Below are 22,084 nucleotides of genomic sequence, written 5' to 3'. Positions count from 1 at the left end.
GCCCTGGTTATAGAGGCCACTGAGGAATGACCCAGCAAATGGGAGATTTCTCTCTTGTTTTCTTTGTAACTCTGCCTTTCAAATTAAAAAAAAAAAAAAAAAAAAAAAAAGGCAAAGCTAAGGCCACAGCAACCACAGGGATAGGGGAGAGATGGAGGCAGGGCCCTATGACCCTGCTGATCCTAGAACAGGCCCATGCAGGGTAGGGAGCAGGTCCACAGGATGATCCAGATGTATTATCCAAAAAATAAACCACTTTCCTCTTTAATACCAGCCCACCCCAGGAAGGGGGCACACTGCCCCCTCCCACCTTGCCCTGATATTCCAAGAAATCGTCATTTCCATACAGGTGATCTTGGTGAAAGATGGTTGTTCCCAGCCAAGCCGGAGCCCGGCTCAGTGCACGAATCTGTCCAGGGCAGATGGCCGGGCCCCCGTGGGCTTGGGCTTCTCCTCCTGCTGCTGCTGCTGCTGCTGCTGCTCGAGGCTCTGCCGGACCTTGTCCTGGGGACAGATAAGAGGAAGACAGCGGTGTGGTGAAAAGCAGCCGGCTGGAAGGCCAGGGCCACGTGCAGGAGGTGCAGTCCGCCCCGCCAGGGCTGTTACCCTGTGCTCCTTGTCCATGACCTTCTTCTTTCTCTTCACCACGTTCGCTGTGGAGCTGCGGCCCTTCTGCTTTGGCTTTGGCTGGAAGGGAGCCTTGGCCTCGGGGTCATAGCCCTATGGGGACAGAAGTGAAATCCCAACAAGCACCAGGGTCAGGGAACTGGCAGGAAACACACACCCCCGCGCACCACACTTCTGGGGGCAGGCCATGGTGGAATGAGGAAGTGGGAGTGAGACGCTCTGGGTGCTGGGGGTCTGCTCCATACCAGCCTCTCTATCCGCTCCTTCTTTTCCTGCTCCAGAGAGATGACGTCCACTTCGGCCAGGGCTCGTGGGTCCAAACAGATGAGCTCTGCAGGAACCTGGGGGTGGCACCAGAGGGACAGAAGCCAGGGATGCGGCTGAGCCCCACTCTTCCCAGCCCCGAAGTGCGCACAGACGCCTCCAGCAGGGAGCAGCTCACCTTCTCCAGCAAGGCCTTCACCTCCCACTCCTGGCGCTGCTTCCGGCTCCGGTACGGGTTACTCTCCAGACCATCAAAGTTGGGCTCAGCAGCCCCTGAAGAGAGGAGCACGGAGCCGTGAGGAGAAACGCCTATAGCTCCAGCCAGCCAAGCCCCTTGCTCCTGCCATCAAGGACCCACTGATTCCCACCTGGAGTTCACTGACTGCCCCGTTCCCTGGCCACTCACCGGGCACCAGCATGCTAGTGATGCCCCCACTGTGTCCCACTCCCAGAACATCTTCAAAGGGGCAGAACTGAAGGCCATGGGCATGGCCTGTGAGCCGGTGGGTGAGGTAGGGCTTCTCTAGGGAGGGCAGGCTGGCCTTGCCCTGCCCGGCCCAGATGCTGACAACGTCGCCCATTCCCGCAGCCAGCAGTCCTCGCTGGGAGAAGGTCAGGTGCCCTGCTCCCTGGGGCAGCGTCCGAGCACTCAGAGGCTGGAATGTCCCCCGCAGGTCAAAGATCTTCAGCTGGTGGTCTAGGCCGGAGGTGGCCATGTACCTGGGAGGGGAAGGGGAATCGGCGCGCTGGGTTACTAAGCAGGCTTGTGGCTACGTCTAGATGTCAGATCTGCGTGGAGAGGAGACTGATACTAACTACTACCGCTACCGTCACATTAGATGCACCAACAGCATCTCAACTCAGCTTCACACATTCTGACTTACTTTTTAAAGATTTATTTGCTTCTTTGAAAGATACAGTCACAGAGGGAGACAAGAGGAAGATCTTCCATTCTCTGGCTCACTCCCTAGGCACTCTGGCTGGGTTGGGGCAGTAGAGGTTGGGGGAGGAAGTACCTGTCATTTGCTACCTCCCACGTGCCTTAGCAGGACGCTGGATTGGAAGTGGAGAAGCTGGGACACACACTAGGCCCCCCGGCAGGATTGGGGTCACCCCAAGTGGCAGCAGAAGCTGCTGCACACCACCCCTCTGCGGATTTCCCTGTCACAGTGAGGAGTCTGAGGCACAGAGCAAGCAAATCTGAGTGAATGTGGGGCTGGAATTCAACTCAGGCCTGTGTTTTCTGTTTATTTTTTAAAATGTTTGCTTTTTGGGAGACCAGGAGAAGCACCTGGCTTCTGGCTTCGGATCAGCGCGATGCGCTGGCCGCAGCGCACCAGCCGTGGCGGCCATTAGAGGGTGAACCAATGGCAAAAGGAAGACCTTTCCCTCTCTCTCTCTCTCTCTGTCCACTCTGCCTGTCAAAAAAAAAAAAAAAAAAAAGAAGAAGAAGAAGAAGAAGTTTGCTTTTATCTACTTGAAAGGCAGGAGACAGGGATTTTCCACCCACTGGGTCACTCCCCAGATGCCCACAGCAGCCAAGGCTGGGCCAGGTGGAAGCCAGGAGCCCAGAGAAAGCACGAGGTCAGGGAGCAGATTCCCACCCTGCCTGCGCCGCTTCCGTTGCTTCCTTGAGGAGGCTGGGTTTCTGTCCTAGTTTCTCAGAGAGCGAGGCTGAAGGGGACATGTTTGCAGAACATAGGAGTCTCTTTTTCACCCTGGTTGTGAGCCCAGGAGGGAACTAAAGCAGTCCTATGAGTAGAGATTCAGCCAGTGAGGGAGCCCAACACAGGCCCAGGGGGACACTTCTGACAAGATAACCAGGGCCCTGACTCGGCCAGAGACAAAGGCCGTCTGCAGCAGGAATTACCTACAGCCCCTGAGCACACGCAGCTCCCCTCTGCCCAGCAAACCTGGGTAAACACTAGGCCAGGAGTCCAGGCCTCACTGCCGTACTAGACTTGCAAGAGGCAATACAACATTGAGAATCCAGTCCAATCCTAACGCAAGACTCCACAAAGCTGCAGGAGGAAGATGCTCAGCTTCGTCCCTGGTGTCCCCATAGCCTGTCTGCAGAGCTGAGGAGGACAAGATGAGCATGGGTGCCTGAGGACCAGAACTACTGCACCAGGGTGTTGGTATGAGCAAATCCCGGGCTTCAGTGAACTAAGTGCCTAAGGCTGCGGCAGAGGAGTGGCTGACCCAGGCGGCCTGTGAGACAAATGACAGCATAGGCCCAGGGACTCATAGATTGCAGGAAGCCTTGAGCAGACAATGCCACCTTCTCAGGGCCATCCCACTGCCGACAGGGGAGTAAAAACAGGGTAGAGCCAAATTACTTGGCCACAAAGCTACAACTATGCAAGGCCCAGGGGGTCCGAGCATCCCAAAGGCATAAGTTGGTGACCACTGGGTTTTCCATTTCCAGGTGCATTTGCTCACTGATTTTCTTTAACAGAGTTTAAGAACAAACAGGGGCTGGCATTGTAGTGTAGTGGGTAAAGCCGTCACCTGTGATGCCAGCATCCTATATGGGCACTGGTTCAAGTCCCAGCAGGTCTACCTCCTATCTAACTCCCTGCAAATGTCCTGGGAAAAACAACGGACAATAGCCCAAGTACTTGGGCCCCTGCCACCCTAGTGGGAGACCCAGACGAAGCTCCTGGCTCCTGGCTTCGACCTGGCTCAGCCCTGGCCATTGCAGCCACTTGGGAAGTGAACTAGCAGATGGAAACTCTCTTTAACTCCTTCAAATAAATAAATAAATATTGGCCGGTGCCATGGCTCACTTGGTTAATCCTCCGCCTGTGGCGTCGGCATCCCATATGGGCACCGGGTTCTAGTCCCGGTTGTTCCTCTTCCAGTCCAGCTCTCTGCTGTGGCCCGGGAAGGCAGTGGAGGATGGCCCAAGTGCTTGGGCCCTGCACCCACATGGGAGACCAGGAGAAAGCACCTGGCTCCTGGCTTCAGATCGGTGTAGCTCCGGCCATAGCGGCCATTTGGGGGATAAACCAAACGGAAGGAAGACCTTTCTGTCTCTCTCTCACTAACTCTATCTGTCAAATAAAATAAATAATAAATATTTTTTAAAAATAACAAAAACCCTTAAATATTCTATACATATTATAGAAGATTCCTGAGCAGCAGGTACACAATGAAAGCATTTTACAGGAAAGATCATGTGACAACAGCGCCCGGACAATGCTAGGAAGACCTGGGGCTGGAAACCGGCTGTAAGGTTCATGCCCATGGGAGATTTCAAGGAGGGAGAGGAGCTGACCTGGGAGGGAACCCTGAGCAAGAGCAGCCCGAATCCCAGAGGTGATCATGGATAGTCAAAGAAGCACTCCCCCAAAGTATCACTGCCTGCGGACCCAGAAAACACTCAGGAAACAGCGCCCTCGATTCCTGTGAGTCCTGAAGGCTGAAGAACGCAGGAGCCACGGGGCTGCCACGGGGCCAGCTGCAGGAAAGAGAAATTCTGGGGGTCGGGCAGCTACAGGAGTCCTGGGAGTGGGAAGACCTCTCCAGTGCTGGACACACTCCATCGGGGACAACAGATAATGACTGAGCAGGAAGGGATGATGCCGGCTTCTCACACTGGGCTGAATTCCTGGTTCTGGTTCCTAACTCCAGCTTCCTGTCGGGCCCTGTGAGGCAGTGGTGATGGCTCAAGAAGGTGGGTTCCTGCCCTCCATGTGGGAGATCTGGATTGACTTCCCAGCTCCCAGCTTTGGCAATGGCCAGATCTAGCCATTGAGGGCGTTTGGGGAGTTAACCGTTCTTGCTCTTTCTCTCAAGTAAATAATATTGCACTTAAAAAAAAAAAAAAAAAAAAAAGAACTAGGTGGAAATGAAATGGATCAACTGGCCAATCATCCCTATAAATTAAGGTCACCTGGTTTTGTATAAAAAGCGTAACTGGGGGCCGGCACTGTGGTGTAGTAGGCTAAGCCTCCACCTGTGGCACTGGCATCCCATATGGGTGGTGGTTCAAGTCTCAGCTGTTCCTCTTCCCTCTTCCCATTCAGCTCTCTGCGGTGGCCTGGGAAAGCAGTGGAGGATGGCCCAAGTGCTTGGGGCCCCTGCACTCACGTGGGCGACCTGGAACAAACTCCTGGCTCCTGGCTTTAGATTGGCCCAGCTCTGGCAATTATGGCCATTTGAGGAGTGAACCAGCCGATGGAAGACCTTTCTCTCTCTCCTGTCTCTCCCTCTGTCTGTCTATAACTACCTCTCAAGTAAATAAATAAAATCTTTTTTTAAAAAAAAAAAAAAGACAGCATAACTGGAACACCACACTAGGGCAGCCTCAACGAATCATGGTCATCCTCAGGACCTCGACACAGAACCCAGCCTGAAACAGACGCCAGTGACAGCCTGGCAGGTGGAAGGAATCAGGACAGCAGTGCAGAGCAGTTGGCCTCTCCAGCGAGGAGTCCACAGCAGGCTCACCAGCCCACCCTCACTTCACCAGGCAGAACTGCAGAGACCGACAGAACTCCCACCCCGATTCACTCCCTAAATGCCAGCAACAGCCAGGGCTGGGCCAGGCTGAGGCCAGGAGCCCAGAACTCAATCCAGCTCTCCGACATGGGATTCCGGGACCTACAGATGTAAGTCATCATCAGGGTGCACGAGGCAGAGGCTGGGACTGGAAGCACGACCAGTGCTAAACCTTGACAGCACTCAGAGTATGTCACATACCACCGACCTCCTTACCTATCTGTGTGAAAAGACATTTGCAAAGATAAACTATGGGGGCCGGCGCCGCGGCTCACTAGGCTAATCCTCCACCTTGTGGCGCGGGCACACTGGGTTCTAGTTCCGGTCGGGGTGCCGGATTCTTTGCTGGTTGCCCCTCTTCCAGGCCAGCTCTCTGCTGTGGCCCGGGAGTGCAGTGGAAGATGGCCCAAGTACTTGGGCCCTGCACCCCACTGGAGACCAGGAGAAGCACCTGGCTCCTGCCATTGGATCAGTGCGGTGCTCCGGCCGCAGCGCGCTGGCCACGGCGGCCATTGTAGGGTGAACCAACTGCAAAAAGGAAGACCTTTCTCTCTGTCTCTCTCTCTCACTGTCCACTCTGCCTGTCAAAAAAAAAAAAAAAAAGATAAACTATGGGGGCCGATGGAGTCGTATAGTGGGTTAAGTCATTGCCTGCAATGCCCATCTTATATAGGCTCTGGTTCAAGTCCTGGCTGCTCCACTTCTGATCCTGTTACATGCCAATGTGCCTGGGAAAGCAAAAGATGACCCAAATGCTTGGACTCCTACACCTACGTGGGAGACCCAGATGAAGCTCCTGGCTTTGTCCTGGCCCAGCCCTAGCCATCACAGCCATTTGGGGAGTGAAGCAGCAGATGGAAGGTCTCTGTCTCTTCTCTCTGTAACTTTTTTTTTTTTTTTTTAAGATTTATTTGAAAGGTAGAGTTACAGAGAGAGGTAGAGATAGACAGACAGAGGAGGTTTTCCATCCACTGGTTCACTCCCCAAATGACCGCAATGACTGGGGCTGGGCCAGGCCAAAGCCAGGAGCCAGGAGCTTCTCCCAGGTCTCCTACATAAGTACAAGGGCCCAAGCACTTGGGCCATCCTCTGCTGCTTTCCCAGGCCATAGCAAAGATCTGGATTGGAAGAGGAGCAGCTGGGACTCGAACTAGTGCCCATATGGGATGCCAGTGCTGCAGACCGGGGCTTTAACCTGCTGTGCCACAGTGCCAGCCCCCTGTCACTCTTTCAAATAAACAAACCTTTAAATTTAAAGTTGAAATATGGGGGCCAGTGTTATGGCACAGAGGGTAAGCCATTTTATCAGGCTGGCATTTCATATGTATGCCAGTTTGAGTTCCTGCTGCTCCACTTCTGATCCAGCTCCCTGCTAGTGCACCTGGGAAAGCAGAGGAAGATGGCCCCAAGTTCTTGGGCCCCTGTGCCCATGTGGGAGAACTGGATGAGGTTTCAGGATCCTGGCTTTGGTCTGCCCAGCCTCGACTGTCGCAACCACCTGGAGAGTGAACCAATGGATGGAAGACCTCTGTCTCTGTGTCTCTCTGTCACTCTGCCTTTCAAATAAATAAATCTTAAAAAAACGAACATATGAAAAAGGCCCAAAAGATAAAATATGTAAAGTCTCTACAGGTCAGCATTAACAGATGAACACTCAACTTTCATAGTCTGGAACACTAACCTTGAACCTCAATTAAGCAAAATGTTATTTTCAGAAAGAGTAACTCAGTTCTTCCCATTAGCGGACCTGTATTACAAGAATACCATAATCATTACATTTTTAAGTTCACCATTTCAAATGCTGTGATGGGGCGGGTGGGACAGTCAGTTACGCCATCCCCTGGGATGCCACATCGCAGAGCAGGATGCCTGATTCCAGTTCCAACTGTCACACTTCCAATTCAGCTTTCTGCTAACACACCCTGGGAGGCAGCAATGATAGCTCACGTGCTTGGGCCCCTGCCAGCCATGTGGGAGGCCTGGATGGAGTTCCAGGCTCCTGGCTTCCACCTGATACAGCCTTGGCTGTTGCGGCATTCGTGGGAGGGAACCAGTGGATGAAAGAGCTCGCTCGCTCTCTCCCTGTCTCCACTGCTCTGCCTTTCAAATAAATAAGAAAATAAATCTTAGGAGATTCTATCCAGCTCCCTGCTAATACATCTAGGAAAGCAGCAGAAGATGGCCCAAGCACTTGGGCTCCTGCCACCCACATAAGAAACCCAGATGAAGCTCCTGGCCTCAGCCTGGCCCAGCCCCAGCTGTTATAGCCATTTGGATAGAAAACCAGCAGATGGAAGATCTTTGTCTCTCTTCCCTCTCTAACTCTTTCAAAAAAAAAAAAAAAAAAAATCTACATAATACCCTTCATTTTGCCTCCTGGCCAGCAAAGTCTATAACATTTACCATCTACCTCTTCAAAGAAGGTTTTTCCTGCCCTTGAGCCAGGGTTGGAAAATTCTAGCACCCAGAGGTGTGCCTGGCCAGGCAGTGGGCACACTAGAATTGAAACCCAGGTGGCCTGGCCATAGCACCTGTGCTTCTAAAGGTATCTCTCAGACCTTGCCCCTGTGAGCCCCAACCCTTTGTCCCCAATCACTAACTTACGTGCCTGTGGCATCTACTGCCACAGCCTGGACGCCACCACGGTGGCAGAGAATCTTCACCAGGGGCTCCTTCATGGCCGGACTCCATAACGACACCGTGCCTGGAAATGAGAGGGGAGAGCCGAAGTTACTAACGCAAACCCAAGCCTGAAGCTATCAACCCTACGGGAGACGTTGCGGCGGAGCCGGGGACTGACCGTTGCTGTGCCCAAGGTGGATGACGGCATTGTAAGGGTTCTGAGCCATGACGCGGAGCCGCCCAGCCCGGGCGTTCAGAGCGGCCACGATCTTCCCCACCGACACATCCAGGTAGGTCAGAAACCCTGTCTCTGACTGAGAGAGAGAGAGGAGTCCTGATGGTCCTCCATCTGCCCTCTCACAGGCCCTTCCCAGGGCTGCCCCGGGCCCGGGCTCCACGGGCACTCACAGCCGTGGCCAGGAGGAAATGGAAGGGCAGGAACTCCAGGCGCGTCACTCGGTCACAGCGGCGGACGCAGTGCAGCTCGATGCCCTGGTTGTCGTAGATGTGGAGCCAGCGGTTCTGAGCGACGGCAAGCAGAGTCTCGGAATGAAGGAACCTTGGGGCCGAGGAGGAGGGGGTCAATGGGACGCCGTGGGGTCCACCACGAGTGGGCTGTCCTAGCCCCCGACCGACGACAGCGAGGCCACTGACCGGATGTCCCGCACTGCCTCCATGACATTGATCTCACACATGAGCTTTTTTGTCACCCAGTCGAATGCAGCCACGTGACCCCGACGCCCGCCTAAAGCCAGGTGTCTGTTAAAAGTGAGGAAGAGGCACACGTTAGTCCAGGCGGAACCCCGGGACTCAAAGAGCAGGAGGTCCACCCCGTGCCAGCTCCCTGTCCAGGGTAAGGGGAGAGATGTGACATCCAAGCAAATCTCAAGCCTTTCCCCACACCCACGACCCCACACACACTGTGTGAGGCCGCGGTGGGCATGGCTGAGGCGTTTCAGAAAGCCTGGCCACGTCTTGCTTCAAGGGTCACTGGAGTTCAGCCTTACCTTCCAGTTCGAGAGTAATGCAGCCGGTACGGTCCAAACTGCCGCAGATTCAAGTCAAAGTGCTGCGGGAGAGGGGAGTTTGAAAGGAAAAGAAAAAATCCAGAAAGACTGGGGTTCAATTCCCAGCTCCACTCCGGAGGCAGCAATAATGGCGTAAGTCACTTCGTTCCTGCCACCCACGTGGGAGACCCAGACTGCATTCATGGCTTTCAGCTTTGGCCCTGGTGTGGCAGGCGTTTGTTGAGTGAACCAGCAAATGGGATTTCCCTGTCTCTCTCTGTGTCTGACTTTCCGGTAAACGCTACAGAGGAGCGAATGGGCTCCCCTCCGTATTGCCTCTGCTGCTCTCCCCCGATCAGCCCGGGGGCTCCTTCCCTCCTCAGCCTCACCTTGGCTGCACTTGCGATGTCCACGGCCTCCACAATGTCAGCCTGGCGGATCTTTGCTGTGTCTTCCCCATCCTCCCCTTCCAGGAACCTGGAAGAGCGTCCATACTGCAGTAAAGCTCCCTCTATGAAGTGGGCGCGCCAACATAAAAGGAGGCAGGGAAATCCCGCGAGACGAGGGCCGGCAGGGCCAGGTCGGGGTCCACTCACCCAGGCTCCTCAGCAAGCAGCAACTCTGAGCGGGCAGCTTGGACGCTGGTTTCCTCTTCCTCAGCTTCAGCTGCCTCAAGTCTGCTGCGCGTCTTGGACTTGGAAGGCGGCAGCTACAACAGCGTTGGGAGTGGAGGAGGAGGAGGAGGAGGAGGAGCGGAGGGAGAACACGGAGAATCACAGCAGAGCCACCGGGCCCCACCTCCATCCTTCTCACCCAGGCGCTCCCAGCCTCCAGTCCTTCCCCACCGTCCAGCGATTCTTACCTTTTTAGATTTGTCAATGCGACGGAACTTCCGGGCTGCCTCCACCGGGACGGGGGCGGGGCCCGGGAAGGGGTCCTGGGCCTGGGGCAGAGAGGAGGCAGTCAGCTCACAGCTTCGGGCTGACCCCCCAACCCTTTCACTCGCAAAGCACAGAGAAACCTGCCCCCGCCACCCTGCCGCGGTGCAGGCTCACCCCAGACAAGCTCCGCTGGGGCTCCGGCTTCTTCGGCCCTCGAGACTTCCTCGCGACCAGGGTCTTCTTGGAGATGCGCGACTTCTTTGTGACCTGAGTGTTCTTTGGTCTCTGGGGCCGGAGCTCCCGGTTCCGCTTCTTCTTAGGAGGCGGGCCTGGAGAGGCGCCGGTGGCGCTCGGAGTGGTGTCCACTTCCCAGTATCGCCGCGGTTTCTACGGGCAGATCAGGAGCCCTGGAACTCCGCGGCCCACGTCCCGCCCCCGAACCCCACAGCTAAAACCTCCCTGCCCGTCCAGAGAGGCCTGTACCTTCCTCTTGGCCTGAGGTTTGTCCTTCTTGGGTGGGGCATCCTGACTGGCCTTTGGGACTGTCTCCATCTCGCCCACTGGAACAACGATCCACGTGCAAATCTCTCAGCTGTCCCACAGTCGGCTTAGACTCTCCCGGAAGTCTTCTGTTCCGCCTCAGCCAATCAGCATCGTTCCAAGGATGAAGTCTTGAGCACGCCATCTTGAGTGAGGGCACACTCTCCTTTAAGGGGCGGGGCATGCTGTGGCATCTCCCTCGGGCGCCGCAGCTTATACCCGAGGAATGGGGAAAAAAAGTCAAGTCCGGGCCAGAAACCAGTAACAGAATAGTCTTTTTCCGGATTAACTTCTCTGTCTTGCCTAAAACCTTCTGAGTCCAGTCATTTCAGCCGAATGCCGCTTATTAAAAATGTTAGAACTACATTTCCCGACATGCAACCTGGAGGCAACTTCCGGATTGATTTTCCCAGCAGTCCATGTTTACTTCCGGGTTGATTAATACAGAAGGGAGAACGTGAGTAGGTTAGGGTACCGTTTCAGGGGTTTTGCGTTTCTTTTCGTCCTGCACCCACTGGGGTCGGGTCGATTCGACTTCCCGGACAGGGAGAGGCCGCGGTGCCCCGAAGGACTGCCTCTCAAGAGGACTGTCATTTCCGTCGGCCCGACCAGAAAGGGGAGCTCGACCCCAGCGCCCCTCTCCCGTTCCCGCAGGCTTTCATCCCCGCCATGGCCGAGCTGATCCAGAAGAAGCTGCAGGGAGAAGTGGAGAAGTATCAACAGCTACAGAAGGGTAAGGGACCGGGTGGGCGTAGTCTCGCCGCAGCCCGCAGACTAGCCGAAACGAGCTCTCCGCCCCAGCCAGGCCCGCTCCTTCCCCGCCTGTATACTCGCCCCTTCTTCCCGGTCTGCTTCCTCACATCCGCCTTCTGGGCCAGGACTGTGGGAGCCCGTGGCACTCTTGGTGTCCCACTCACGTCTCCCTTCCTCCCTAGACTTGAGTAAATCCATGTCAGGGAGGCAGAAGCTTGAAGCCCAACTAACGGAAAACAACATCGTGAAGGAGGTGAGGGGCCGGGAGTTGTGGGGGCGGAGCAGCCTGGACCGGCTGCGGTTCTGATCAGACCCGTCCCGCTCGCCCACCAGGAACTGGCTCTGCTGGACGGGTCCAACGTGGTCTTTAAACTGCTGGGGCCGGTGCTGGTTAAGCAGGAGCTGGGGGAGGCGCGGGCCACGGTGGGGAAGAGGCTGGACTACATCACAGCTGAAATGTGAGTTTTTGTCCCACTGCCCTGGCTGTCGGCCGGCGGGTGCTGGGGACCTGAGTGGATTGCCCTTCGGAGCAGCCCACGGAAGCCTCCCCTTTTAACGCGGTCTGCCCCTCCCCCTAGCAAGTCCCTCTAACTTCTCCCTGTCTTCTCTGGCCCCTGGCCTCTCCTCAGTAAGCGATACGAATCCCAGCTCCGGGACCTGGAACGGCAGTCAGAGCAGCAGAGGGAGACCCTGGCCCAGCTGCAGCAGGAGTTCCAGCGGGCCCAGGCGGCCAAGGCAGGGGCTCCCGGGAAGGCCTGACCTCGGGGCGGGGCGGGGTGGGATGGGCCACTCTAAGTACCTAATAAAATGTAAACACCTGGCTCTGTTGTCCTGCTTGTCTGTTCCCCCGGCCTCCATCACCTGACCCACACACCACACACCACTGTTACTCCCTCAAGCCCACATTCCAGCACCTGCAGTCTCTGGAACTAAACTCTAAAATGTCTCAAAGCTGCTCCTCACCTGTACTCGTATGTACAGCCCTTAATTCTCCGTTATTTTCCTAAGACACGGCCTTTTAGGAAACACAAGGACATTTACAACCTAAGCATATTGTTGGGAGTGTCGTTTAAATTGAAGAACTCAGAATTCTCTGAGAACCCAGGATGAAATGTGACTCCTCCCCTTGCTGTGAATACAAGTGCTCCGTAGGGCTCATGGGAAAATGGAAATAAAAGGTTGGGTTACAGCAGGTGGGGGCTTTTGACTCTGCTTCTCAACTTAATAAAAATATTTCCATGCAAGACATTTTGAATCATGCATGGTTTTTTTTTTTTTTAAGCATTTTCCATGTACTCTTTGAAGACCCATCACATGCATGACTCCAAAGCTTCTGTACCAAAATAACCATCTCTCTCGTGTTCTGTTTTTTCATGAACTTTTTGCAGTGCCCTCGTACATCCACCAGGAAGCCCAGGAATCCTAGTTCTCTGTAGCTTCTGCCTGCCTAGAATGTGTAGTTTAGACTGATTTAAAAATCCCAACACATAATGCTTTACATTGTTAGGAGATTTCCAAGTTTTACATCGCCCACAAAGTGGTTCTTGCATTTCTTTGTCCTAAAATTGTTTCTTAATTTGCAGCCAGGGGAGTCCTTCATACAGATGGCTTTAATTTGGGGCTCCTGCCTCACGTGGGTCATGACAAATGAGAAAATCTTCAGAGTAAATGAAGGAAAGAACACATTATTCTATGGAAACCATTTTCACGGAGACTTCACTCTGCTCATCATGGGGGTAGAAAACACTGCTGCCCTGTTCCCCAGCTTTATCCTTGGCCAAGGCGGATGCACTGCAAGACCACGGACAGTCCAGGTAGTGTTTTGGTTTATTAGTGTTGTCACAGTGACAGGAACCCCCAGCGTGGGAAAAGGCGCTCCCACTAGAACCCACCAGCCGTCCCCATGTGCCCTGGGGCTCAGAGCCTCGGCCTTGCCCTTCCCTGCCCCATCTCTATCCTGCGTTTCTAGGCCTCCAGGCTTTTCCTTGGCCCGCTGCTGCTAGGATGTGGCCAGGAATCAGAAACCAGTGCCTTTCTCCACAACTAGTTACGTGGCACATTGACGAGAGGTAGGGAGCTGTGTACAGGTATCCAACTTGGTTGCAAGGTTGCCAGCTCCCACAGGACTGGATCTCTCAGTCTGGTAAGCCGGTGGCACTTCACCGCCCCAGGGTGGCTGGCCGCCGTTAGGAAGTTCTGTCCCGGTGTGACCCATCAGCCCCACCCAGGGCACCTCCCACGTCTGCCATGAACACCATGACTTCTTCGAGCCAACGGGGCTTCCTCTTCAGAACAGGGCCCGTGCAATCTTCCTCCCTGTGGCTTTGATCCTGGGAAAGGAGCCACCTCCTCCCTCACTTGGGGGAGTTCCTGAGGCCGAGGGGCCGCTGGTGGAGCCCGGGGTAGCAGCAGAAGGCCTCCGCCGCTGGCGCAGCAGGAAGTCGTGCGATGCGCCATCCATAGCGTAGAAGACGTTAGCCGAGGGCGGGATGGTCAGCTCTGTCGGGTCACAGGGTGGGCGTCAAGCACAAGACGGGGCCCCTGACAACTCCACCGAGGGGCGCCACTCCTCCCACATCCACATCTCCCTCGTGGCCCCTCACCTCGCTCCCCTGGTAGCAGCTGGACCAGCTCGTACTCGGAAGCCACCGCGTGATCACGATTGTTTTTCTTAAGGACACGACTGATGACACTTGGAGCCTTGTCCTGGCTTGTCACCTGGTAGAACAGGGACCAAAAGAGCAGAAGAGTGGCCCTGATGACCACTGCTCCCCATCCTTCCAATCAGCCACTGCCCCAACCATAAACGGTTACCTTTGCCCAACACTTTAAAATGAACAGGGTGGGTCCCTGTACCCCATAAAGCCAGCCCATGTGGTGCCCAGTGCAAGAGGGCTGCTGGCACAGCAGTTAACACACTGCCACTCAGATACCCACATCCCATTATCCTCTAAGTCCCCGCCCCACTACAGGTTCCAGTTTCCTGCTAATGCACACCCTGGGAGGCAGCGGGTGACGCATGGCTCAAGTACTTGGGTCCCTGCCACCCCTTGGGACACTCAGACTGAGTTCTGGGCTCCTGGCTTCAGCCTGGCCCAGTACCAGTTGTTGAAGGCATCTGGGGAGTGAACCAGCAGATGGAAGAGCTCTGTCTATGCCTCTCTGCCTTTCAAATAAGTAAAAAATTTTTTTAAAAAAGGGAGAGGCTGCTTCCCAGTGAGGAGACTGCAGTTGGTTCTGAAAACCTGGTAATGGATTAAAACTAGAGGAGGGGCCAGTGCGGTGCAGCAGGTTAGGCTGCCACCTGCAACACTGCCATCCCACGTGGGCACCAGTTCAAGTCCCAGTTGCTCCACTTTTTTTTTTTTTTTTTTTTAATATTTACTTTGGGGCCAGCGCTGTGGCGCAGCAGGTTAAAGCCCTAGTCTGGAGCACCAACATCCCATACGGGTGCAGGTTCAAGACCCATCTGCTCTACTTTCATCCAACTCCCTGCTAATGCACCTGGGAAAGCAGTAGATGGCCCAAGTCCGAGGGCCCCTGTGCCCACGTGGGAGAAGAAGCCCCTGGCTTCAGACTGCCTCAGCTCTGGCTGTTGGGGCCATTTGGGAAGTGAACCAGTGGATGGAAGACCTAGCTGTGTATCCACCTCTCTCTGTAACTCTTTCAAATAAATAATAATTTAAAAAATTATTCTTATTTATTTGAAAGGCAGACTTAGAGAGAGTGAGAAATACATATAGAGATCTTCCATCTGCTGGTTCGCTCTCCAAATGGCCGCAATGGCTGGGGCCAGGCCAGGCCAGGAAGCCGAGAAGCAAGAACTCCCAGGTCTGCCACATCTGGGAAACCAGATGGAGTTCCTGGCTTCTGGTTTCAGCTAGGCCCAGCCTCAGCTGTTGCACCCACTTGGGGAGGGACCCAGCGGGTGGAAGCCCTTTCCCTCTCCTTGTAGCTCTGCCTTTCAAATAAGTAACTCTTCAAAAATGAAGTAAAACTGGAATCATTTGGCTGCCCAGACCTAAGACAACATTTACGGTCCGACCAGGCACGCCCCAACCGCACCGCAGCCACGGCCGCTCACCAGGATGCTCTTGTAGACACTGCCATCTTCCCCCAGCTCCATCTGGACTCGGATGATTCGGCAGTCAGAGGCCCCTGGCCCAGATGCCCCTCCCCCACATCCAGGCCCCCTGGAGGCCCCTTCTGCACCCCCACTCAGTGGGGAGCCACAGGAGGCGGAGCGCCGGTGACCTCGAGAGGGCCTGGGGGAGGAGGCTGGGGGAGAGAGGTGAGTGGGGTCAGCGGGGCTGTGCAGGGACACGCTGCTTTCCAGGGCAGAGTCCAGAGAGGAGACGGATGGCCACTTCATGTGCTGGAGACAGACAGCGTGAGAGGCGGCATGAGGGCAGGCAGGGTCAGCAGGGAGCCTTCAGAGTCGGGGTCGGGAGCAGCGCGCACCTGGGCCAAGCGGGTCAGCAGAGGAGCAGGGGTTCCAGGCGCCTCCTCTCCCCCAACACTGGGCCGGTCCCAGGACACCATGGGGGTGGGGCCCCCGACAGAGCCCAGAACCCTGGAATGGCAGGAGATGGACAGGGTCAGAGGGAGGGCGGCGCGTTCCCAGGAAACCACCCCCTAGGCGCCCCCTGCCTCACTCTGTCCACTGTGAGATGACCAGGGTTGGCCGCAGCACTCTGGGGGCAGGAGAGTCACTGGTACCCGGCGGCTCCACCTCGCAGGACACGCGGTGACTGCAGAAGGGGTGATAGGCGGAGGTCAGGACAGGACAGCTTCCCCATGCCCAGCCAGGGCCCCGGAGTCCCAGCCTCACCCAGCCAGTCACCTCTGGGCCTCTGTCAGTGGCCGGAGCCCCTGTAGCCACTGCTGGATGTCAGGGTCGGGTCGGAGGTCATAGCCGCGACACTCGTTCTGGAGCCGCCGCAACTCAGACAGGACAGCGAACTCCTAGGAAGGAGTCCTCCAACTGCAGGGGCCGAAACCCAGGGACCCCTGACGTCCCCGTGCCCCCTTCCTGGGACAGCGACAGGGATGGCCGGCATCCAGCTCGCACGCGCCTCTCACCTTCCTCCGCTTGTCAAAATTGATGTATCCATTCTGCAAGGATTAAAAATGGGGGTGGGGCGAATGGCCTGGCCCTGCCTTCCAGGCCACACAGCACATGCCTCCCACCCCCCCTGCCCGCCCCTCACGTCCACCCTGCCCTCAGCACTCCACTTGGCCCTTTACACCGAGTATCTTGGCGGGGGGTGGGAGGGCAATGTGGCGTAATAGGCTAAGCCTCCGCCTGCAGTCCTGGCATCCCAAATGGGCGTCAGTTCTAGTCCCAGCTGCTCCTTTTCCCATCCAGTTCCCTGCTTCTGGCCTGGGAAAGCAGTGGAAGATGGCCCAAGTCCTTGGGCCCCTGCACTCATATAGGCGACTAGGAAGAAGTTCCTGGCTCCTGGCTTTGGATCAGCTCCGCTCCAGTCATTGTGGCCATTTGGGGAGTAAAACAGTGGATAGAAGATTCTCTCTCTCTCTCTCTCTCTCTCTCTCTCTCTCTCTCTCTATTACTCTACTTCTCAAATAAATAAAATCTTTAAAAGAGAATTGAGTATCTTGGTTAGAAAACGTGCTTGCTGAGGCTGGCACTGTAGCACAGGTTAAGCTGCCACCTGCAGCACTGGCATCCCATATGGGCGCCAGTTCAAGGCCTAGGTGCTCCACTTCTGATCCATTTCCCTGCTAATGCGCCTGAGGAAGCAATGGAGGATGGCCCAAGTCCTTGGGCCCATGCACTTGCGTGGGAGACCAGCATGGAGTTCCAGGCTCCTGACTTCAGCCTGGCTCAGCCCCAGCCATTGCTGACATCTGGGGAGTGAACCAGCAGATGGAAGATCTCTCTCTCTGCCTTTTTTTGTAACCCTGCCTTCCAAATAAGTAGATACAAATTTCTAAAGGTGCCTGTTTTATGGATAAGAAAACTGGGGCTCAGAGGATGAGGAACTTTAACAAACTATGCTGACGCTTCAGGCGCGCCCTCCCACTGAACCCATATGCACGCCCACTTACAGACCAGCCAGGCCCAGAGAGGTTAAGCGACTTGTCGGAGGGTCAGAGTGAGCACCCCACAATCTGGCTTTTTCAGCTGCTTAGGCTCTGCTTTTCTGGGGGGAGGTCTGCCTGCCTCTGGGGCCCACTCATTACGTCGCTGTAACGTGAACCACACACACACACCCCATCACCTCCAGCATCACACACACACACACACACACACACTCCACTCACCTCCAGCACCACACACACACAAACACACACACACCCCGCTCACCTCCAGCACCACACACACACACACACTCCTCACCTCCAGCACCACACACTCCACTCACCTCCAGCACCACACACACACAAACACACACACACCCCACTCACCTCCAGCACCACACACACACACACACACCCCACTCACCTCCAGCACCACACACACACAAACACACACACACCCCACTCACCTCCAGCTCATCCTTGGAGGCTGCATCCAGCATCACCAGGTCCTTAAGGAAGGTGCCAAGGTATGGGACCACACCCTGAGGTCAAGGGTCAGGGTCAGAGGCTCCTGCCGCGTCCCACCTGCCCACTCTGCCTCCCCAGTGCCCCAGAGGACAGATTTCATTCTCCTGGCCCTGTCCCACCCTTCGGGCTGCAACCCCCATAACACGCTCCCTACTCCCTCGCAAGCACCCCTGCCAGTCACTCACCCCACCCCGGGAGCCAGACCTCGGGGGCTTCTTGGAGTGTGGCTCCAGAGGGGCCTGCAGCTTCCCCTCCTGCTGGTGACGGAACAAGGAGATGTGGAGGAGGGGCAGGGGTGGGGGCAGGGGCAAGGGTGGCCAGGAACGCCGGAAGGCAGAGCCTCACCTGTGCCAGGAGCTCCCTGCTCTGGGAATAATTATCTTCCTCGGAGAAAATCTGGCAGAGGTTGGAAAAGACTCTGAGGCTGTCCCTGGAGGAGGGGACATGGCGGCCGTGAGGGCAGGCCTGATGTGGCCACCCCTACTCCCCAGCCCTCGGAGGGGTCGCCACGCCCAGTGCAGCGCCTGGCTGCCCCACCTGGCTGCTTCCCCCCAGGCTGCCCGGAGCCGGTGGATGGGGCTGGACTGCAGGGCCGACACCACGGCGTACACGGACGAGAAGTTCCGCAGCAGTCGGCACTCCTGCGGGGGTCCGAGAGGGAGGCCAAGGCTGTGGGACCCCTGTGCACACCCCCGCCCCCAACAAGGCAATCCCCTCTCACCTCTGCCACGCGGATCCACTTCTCCAGGAGCCGGGCCCTCTGCGGGGGTCGCAGTGGCCGTATGGTCACCTCCCCAGGCCCCTCTCCAGTTGAGGTGGCCCCCAGGACAGAGCTGACCACTGCCCCTGCCACCTTGTTGAACTGTGTCACAGTAGCTCTGACAGATGGGCAGAGATGGGAGTGTCCCGGCCGGTCTCTGTGGCCCCACAGGCCCCCCAAGCACTGAGAGGGGACCAGATTGAGGAACAGCTCCTGGAAGGCAGAGGTCAAAGATTAAAGTTCAAAGCCATATGAGGCCAGACTTCCAATATCAGGGATCTGAGGATCTCGGGTGGCCAGGGAACCAGAGCGGCCCGGGGTTTGAAGGGTAACAACCAAGGGGAAAGGGGAAAGGTCAAGTGGGATTTGAGGAGGCTGGGAGCTGGATCGGGAAGAGGTGGAGGCAAGGGAAGGGTGTGGAGCCGAGGAGAGGTTAGTAAAGGGCTGGGGGCATGGGGGCAAAGGTCAGGGTCTCACCGCATCTAGCAGGGTCAGCTGTTCGGCCAAGTGGTCAGCGAGGAACACCAGGACATCCGTGGGGTCAGCAGGGGGATCGCCGGGGAGGGCCAGGGGCTTAGGAAGGTCGGGGGCCTGGGGGTCCACCCGAGACCGGAGGTTTCGGATGAGGTCAGCGGTGCCCCCCCCAACACCCTCCCCTGCTGCATACCCTGTCCGGAGCAAGAAGCTCTCAAGGCGGTCAAGCTGACCCTTGACCTCAGAGCCAAAATCCTCAGGGTGAGAGGCCAGCCAGGTGGACAGGACAGAGATGGCTACCCTGGGAGAAGGGGAATCAGCCAAGGGTCAGAGGTCAGGCTGCAGCTGGTGCGGAGGGGACGGCGAGGCTAAGAATCCGGGGTCACTCACCCTGTTGTCCGCTCTAGTTCATCAGCAGGATGAGACTCAAGTGCTTCCAGTCTGCAGAGGGAAGGACATCTCTCCAACCACATCCCCCTGCCCACCTCGCCCCGCTGTGGGATGCTGGGGCTTCAGGAAATCCCGACACCGCCATGATCCTTGGTCCCTTAGGTCCCTCACCTGTCAGCCATGAGCCCTAGCAGGGCAGGCGTGGAGGTGAAGGCCCGGTGGGTGGCCAGGAGGGCGGACACGAAGGTCACATCAGCCCCTGACGTCTGAGGGTCCAGCAGGTGTCTGACCAAAGCCACCAGGGTGCCAGCTCGGAGCCGTCGGGAAGAACGCGGGGGAGGCAGGGGAGCCTGCAGGATGCAGAAGACCCATCACTGACTTCCGCCCTCAGTTCTGCCCCTGGGTCTCGGGGACAGTCCCAGATCTAGACGTTAAGCCAGTTCATGTTGCTGAGACCCAGAGAGGGGCCAAAGACCATCAGGACAGCAGATGTCCAACCTAGCACTCGGGCCAGAAAGTCAGCCAGAGCGGAGTCAGAGCCACCATCTCACCGAGGGGTCAAGAGGCCGGTACTGGCGGCTTGTGACGGTAAACGTGGCGCCATCCTCCTCCTCTTCCCACACAGACACGGGGGCCTGCAGCGGCGAGGAAGGGGAAGTCATAGAGTTCCACACACCACCGCCCACTGCCCAGCCCTCGCCCGGGCCCTCCGCCTCCCTCTGCACCCCTCACCTGTGGCGGCAGGGACCAGTACCAGCGGGTGCGGGGGGCCGGGGGGGCTGGCGACCCCAGGTCTCTCCCACTGGGGCCCAGACAGCCCCCCCCCAGCCGCCTCAGGGCCCGATGGAGTCGAGGGGATTGCAGTTGGGGAGCGGATGGAGTGCAGAAACTCTGATCCTGGAGACCCCCAAAGCCCCTTCCCCCCAGAGCTGAACCCCAACACAGCAGAGGAGCAGGGCGCAAAGGGCAGGAGAGGCAGAGCACCAGAGGCACAGAGAAGCTGAAAGCCCAGTCACCGGCAGAGCGGCCTCATGCCCCGCCCTCCCAACCAAGGACCCTCCTTCTCCCCCGCCCTCTTCTACCCTGGTCCCCCGGCTAGGGGGCCTCCACTATCTCAGTCCTGGGGACCCCAAAGGTAGCTGCTCCAATCCCAATACAGGAAGGAGAAGGGGAAGTGGGGATGATGGGGGGGGTGGACTCAAGAGTCACGTGGCCCCAGCCCCTCCCCCCTGCCAATCTCGAAAAACCAGCCCTGCCAGTCTCCCTGCCTTCACTCAGTGTCTGGACCCGGGAGTCCAGGGCCCGAGGGCCCCAAAACCAACTTCCGGCCTCTCTTGAGGCCCCAAACCCTGCTCCTGGCCACCATCATTCGTCCCCAGGAAAAGCAGATGACCACCCCGTGTGTCCAGCCTCGGCCTAAGCACCAGGCAGCGGGAGGGGGAGGGACGCTGGGAAGGGGAGGGGTCAAGAAACCAGAGGGTTCCCTCCCCAATCCCAGAGTCAGAGAAGCTGGTTACTGTGGCAACAAACCCCTCCCCGCCAAACAAAACCCAGGAGGGCGACGGGGAGCGCGACCCCAGCGCCCAGATCAGGTGTAGGCAGGGAGGGCCGGGGACCAGCCGGGACGGCCGGGCAGGACCAGGGCATGTTCCTGCGGACAGCTCCCGAGCCGCACTGACACAAACCACAGACGCCAGCACTCCCTGCGGCAGGGCGGCTGGCACACACCCAGGCCGAGGCGCGGAAGTCCCTGGAGCTGGGAGGGAGGGGAGAGGCAGGGCCCAGAGGCAGCGGGAGAAAGGCGGACAGTCTCGGCCACGTTCACGCCCCTGCCTCCCGCCGCCCGCGTCTCACCTCTTCTTCTTCCTCCTCCTCCTCTTGCGCCTGCCCCCCGCCCACGACCCGGCCACCTGGGTCCCCACCCGCTTCGGGGTCTCGGCTCCGGAAGCTGCTCAGCACGACTCCCCCGGGGGGGCTCGTGTCCAAAAGCAGCCGCAGGGGCCGCGGGAGCATGGCCGAGTGCAGGAGTCAGCGGGGTCGGGCCATGGGGGCGCCTGGAGAGAGACGGGGGAGGGGTGCGGGTGGCGGGGTCAGGCGGGCGCGAGCGTCCAGGCGCCCAGATGAGAGTCCTGCAGGAGGCCGGGGCAGGCGGGCGACGCGGGGGTTGGACACTGGGGGCCCTGGGTGCGCTCTGCAGAGGAGAGGCTCACAAGGACGGGGAGCGGGCAGGGTCACAGGGTGCTCTGGCTCTGACCTGCTCGGGAGGGGTGGGGGCAGCGTGGGTCCCAGGCCGCTGTTCCGGTCGTCCTCTGGCCCCCGACCGAGTCCCCTCCTCGGCTTCGCCGCACCACCCCCCTTGCACCCCTCCGTCCGCTCTCTGGCCCTCCCGCCCTTTCCGCTCCCCCCCGCGTCCGCCCGCTCCGAGAGCAGGAGCCAAAAGGGGAAGGAAGTGAGAACAGGAGCCAGGGCCGCGGACCAGGGCAGCGCTGGACGGCCCAGGGTCCGGGACCCGGGAGCGCGGGTCCCCGGCGCCAGTGTCCTCCCCGCCCCCACTCGGGGATTCCGGAGCCCACGTCGCCGCGCACTGAGTGGGACTAAAGATTCCAGTCTCTAGACCCCGGGGAGGACAGATGCAGAATTAAACAATGCCTTCTCCACAAGAGCGAGGCTAAATCTCCCGCGGCAAG

At 57.6% G+C, this 22,084-nt stretch overlaps 3 protein-coding genes and 1 long non-coding RNA gene across 11 annotated transcripts; 2 read left to right on the top strand and 2 right to left on the bottom strand.

The window, feature by feature from the left end:
* Positions 1–234: 234 nt before the first annotated feature.
* WDR46 (WD repeat domain 46) lies at positions 235–10,534 on the bottom strand. Its single transcript, XM_008262778.5, has 15 exons — positions 10,391–10,534; positions 10,082–10,294; positions 9,889–9,969; positions 9,623–9,735; positions 9,416–9,503; positions 9,027–9,088; positions 8,674–8,778; positions 8,428–8,578; positions 8,198–8,333; positions 8,002–8,101; positions 1,298–1,611; positions 1,070–1,164; positions 873–968; positions 607–720; positions 235–504 (listed from the first exon to the last, which is right to left on the bottom strand). Exons 1-15 carry the CDS (start codon positions 10,457–10,459, stop codon positions 397–399), a joined length of 1,845 nt encoding a protein of 614 aa, XP_008261000.2. The 5' UTR covers positions 10,460–10,534; the 3' UTR covers positions 235–396.
* Positions 1,814–5,169, top strand: LOC138849810 (uncharacterized). Its single transcript, XR_011389026.2, has 2 exons — positions 1,814–4,570; positions 4,923–5,169. It is a non-coding gene; the product is annotated as an uncharacterized LOC138849810 (long non-coding RNA).
* Positions 10,535–10,766: 232 nt separating the features above from the next.
* Positions 10,767–12,021, top strand: PFDN6 (prefoldin subunit 6). The gene is made up of 5 exons (XM_089334094.1): positions 10,767–10,904; positions 11,102–11,180; positions 11,383–11,453; positions 11,534–11,658; positions 11,830–12,021. The coding sequence occupies exons 2-5, from the start codon at positions 11,117–11,119 to the stop codon at positions 11,957–11,959; spliced, it is 390 nt and encodes a 129-aa protein (XP_089190220.1). The 5' UTR covers positions 10,767–10,904; positions 11,102–11,116; the 3' UTR covers positions 11,960–12,021.
* A 988-nt stretch (positions 12,022–13,009) lies between these two features.
* On the bottom strand, positions 13,010–21,952 carry RGL2 (ral guanine nucleotide dissociation stimulator like 2). Of its 8 annotated transcripts, none has more exons than XR_016234664.1 (18): positions 21,652–21,923; positions 21,252–21,451; positions 19,949–20,032; positions 19,569–19,747; positions 19,398–19,448; positions 19,011–19,308; positions 18,495–18,746; positions 18,311–18,414; positions 18,119–18,203; positions 17,959–18,030; positions 17,713–17,787; positions 16,283–16,315; positions 16,044–16,184; positions 15,856–15,951; positions 15,662–15,773; positions 15,285–15,575; positions 13,804–13,918; positions 13,010–13,699 (listed from the first exon to the last, which is right to left on the bottom strand). XR_016234664.1 is itself a non-coding variant. In XM_002714446.5 (18 exons), the coding sequence occupies exons 2-18, from the start codon at positions 21,408–21,410 to the stop codon at positions 13,488–13,490; spliced, it is 2,337 nt and encodes a 778-aa protein (XP_002714492.2). In that variant the 5' UTR covers positions 21,411–21,451; positions 21,652–21,952; the 3' UTR covers positions 13,010–13,487. The 8 variants fall into 8 exon arrangements, 4 of the variants coding, with proteins under 4 accessions (XP_002714492.2, XP_008261002.2, XP_089190210.1 ...); XR_016234662.1 differs by having other exon boundaries at positions 15,285–15,478; positions 16,044–16,165; XR_016234665.1 differs by having other exon boundaries at positions 17,959–18,027.
* Between the last annotated feature and the right edge of the window lie 132 nt (positions 21,953–22,084).

This window comes from Oryctolagus cuniculus, chromosome 5 (assembly GCF_051225735.1).
Source record: "Oryctolagus cuniculus isolate XC-2025 breed Fujian yellow rabbit chromosome 5, ASM5122573v1, whole genome shotgun sequence".
NCBI classification, from domain to species: domain Eukaryota; kingdom Metazoa; phylum Chordata; class Mammalia; order Lagomorpha; family Leporidae; genus Oryctolagus; species Oryctolagus cuniculus.
Note: the sequence above shows the minus strand (reverse complement) of the source record. Positions and strands in the feature narration are given on the sequence as shown.

Excerpts from the sequence above, each read along its gene's own strand:
- WDR46 (XM_008262778.5), bottom strand. The coding sequence starts at position 10,459 with ATGGAGACAGTCCCAAAGGCCAGTCAGGATGCCCCACCCAAGAAGGAC. Across the intron at positions 9,736-9,888 it reads GCATTGACAAATCTAAAAAG|CTGCCGCCTTCCAAGTCCAA; the intron begins GTAAGAATCGCT and ends ACGCTGTTGTAG. Across the intron at positions 721-872 it reads AGGAGCGGATAGAGAGGCTG|GGCTATGACCCCGAGGCCAA; the intron begins GTATGGAGCAGA and ends CTGTCCCCATAG.
- PFDN6 (XM_089334094.1), top strand. The coding sequence starts at position 11,117 with ATGGCCGAGCTGATCCAGAAGAAGCTGCAGGGAGAAGTGGAGAAGTAT. Across the intron at positions 11,181-11,382 it reads GTATCAACAGCTACAGAAGG|ACTTGAGTAAATCCATGTCA; the intron begins GTAAGGGACCGG and ends CTTCCTCCCTAG. Across the intron at positions 11,659-11,829 it reads GACTACATCACAGCTGAAAT|TAAGCGATACGAATCCCAGC; the intron begins GTGAGTTTTTGT and ends GCCTCTCCTCAG.
- RGL2 (XM_008262780.4), bottom strand. The coding sequence starts at position 21,410 with ATGCTCCCGCGGCCCCTGCGGCTGCTTTTGGACACGAGCCCCCCCGGG. Across the intron at positions 19,449-19,568 it reads CTAGGGCTCATGGCTGACAG|ACTGGAAGCACTTGAGTCTC; the intron begins GTGAGGGACCTA and ends TTCCCTCTGCAG. Across the intron at positions 17,788-17,958 it reads GGTCTGGCTCCCGGGGTGGG|GGTGTGGTCCCATACCTTGG; the intron begins GTGAGTGACTGG and ends CCTTGACCTCAG.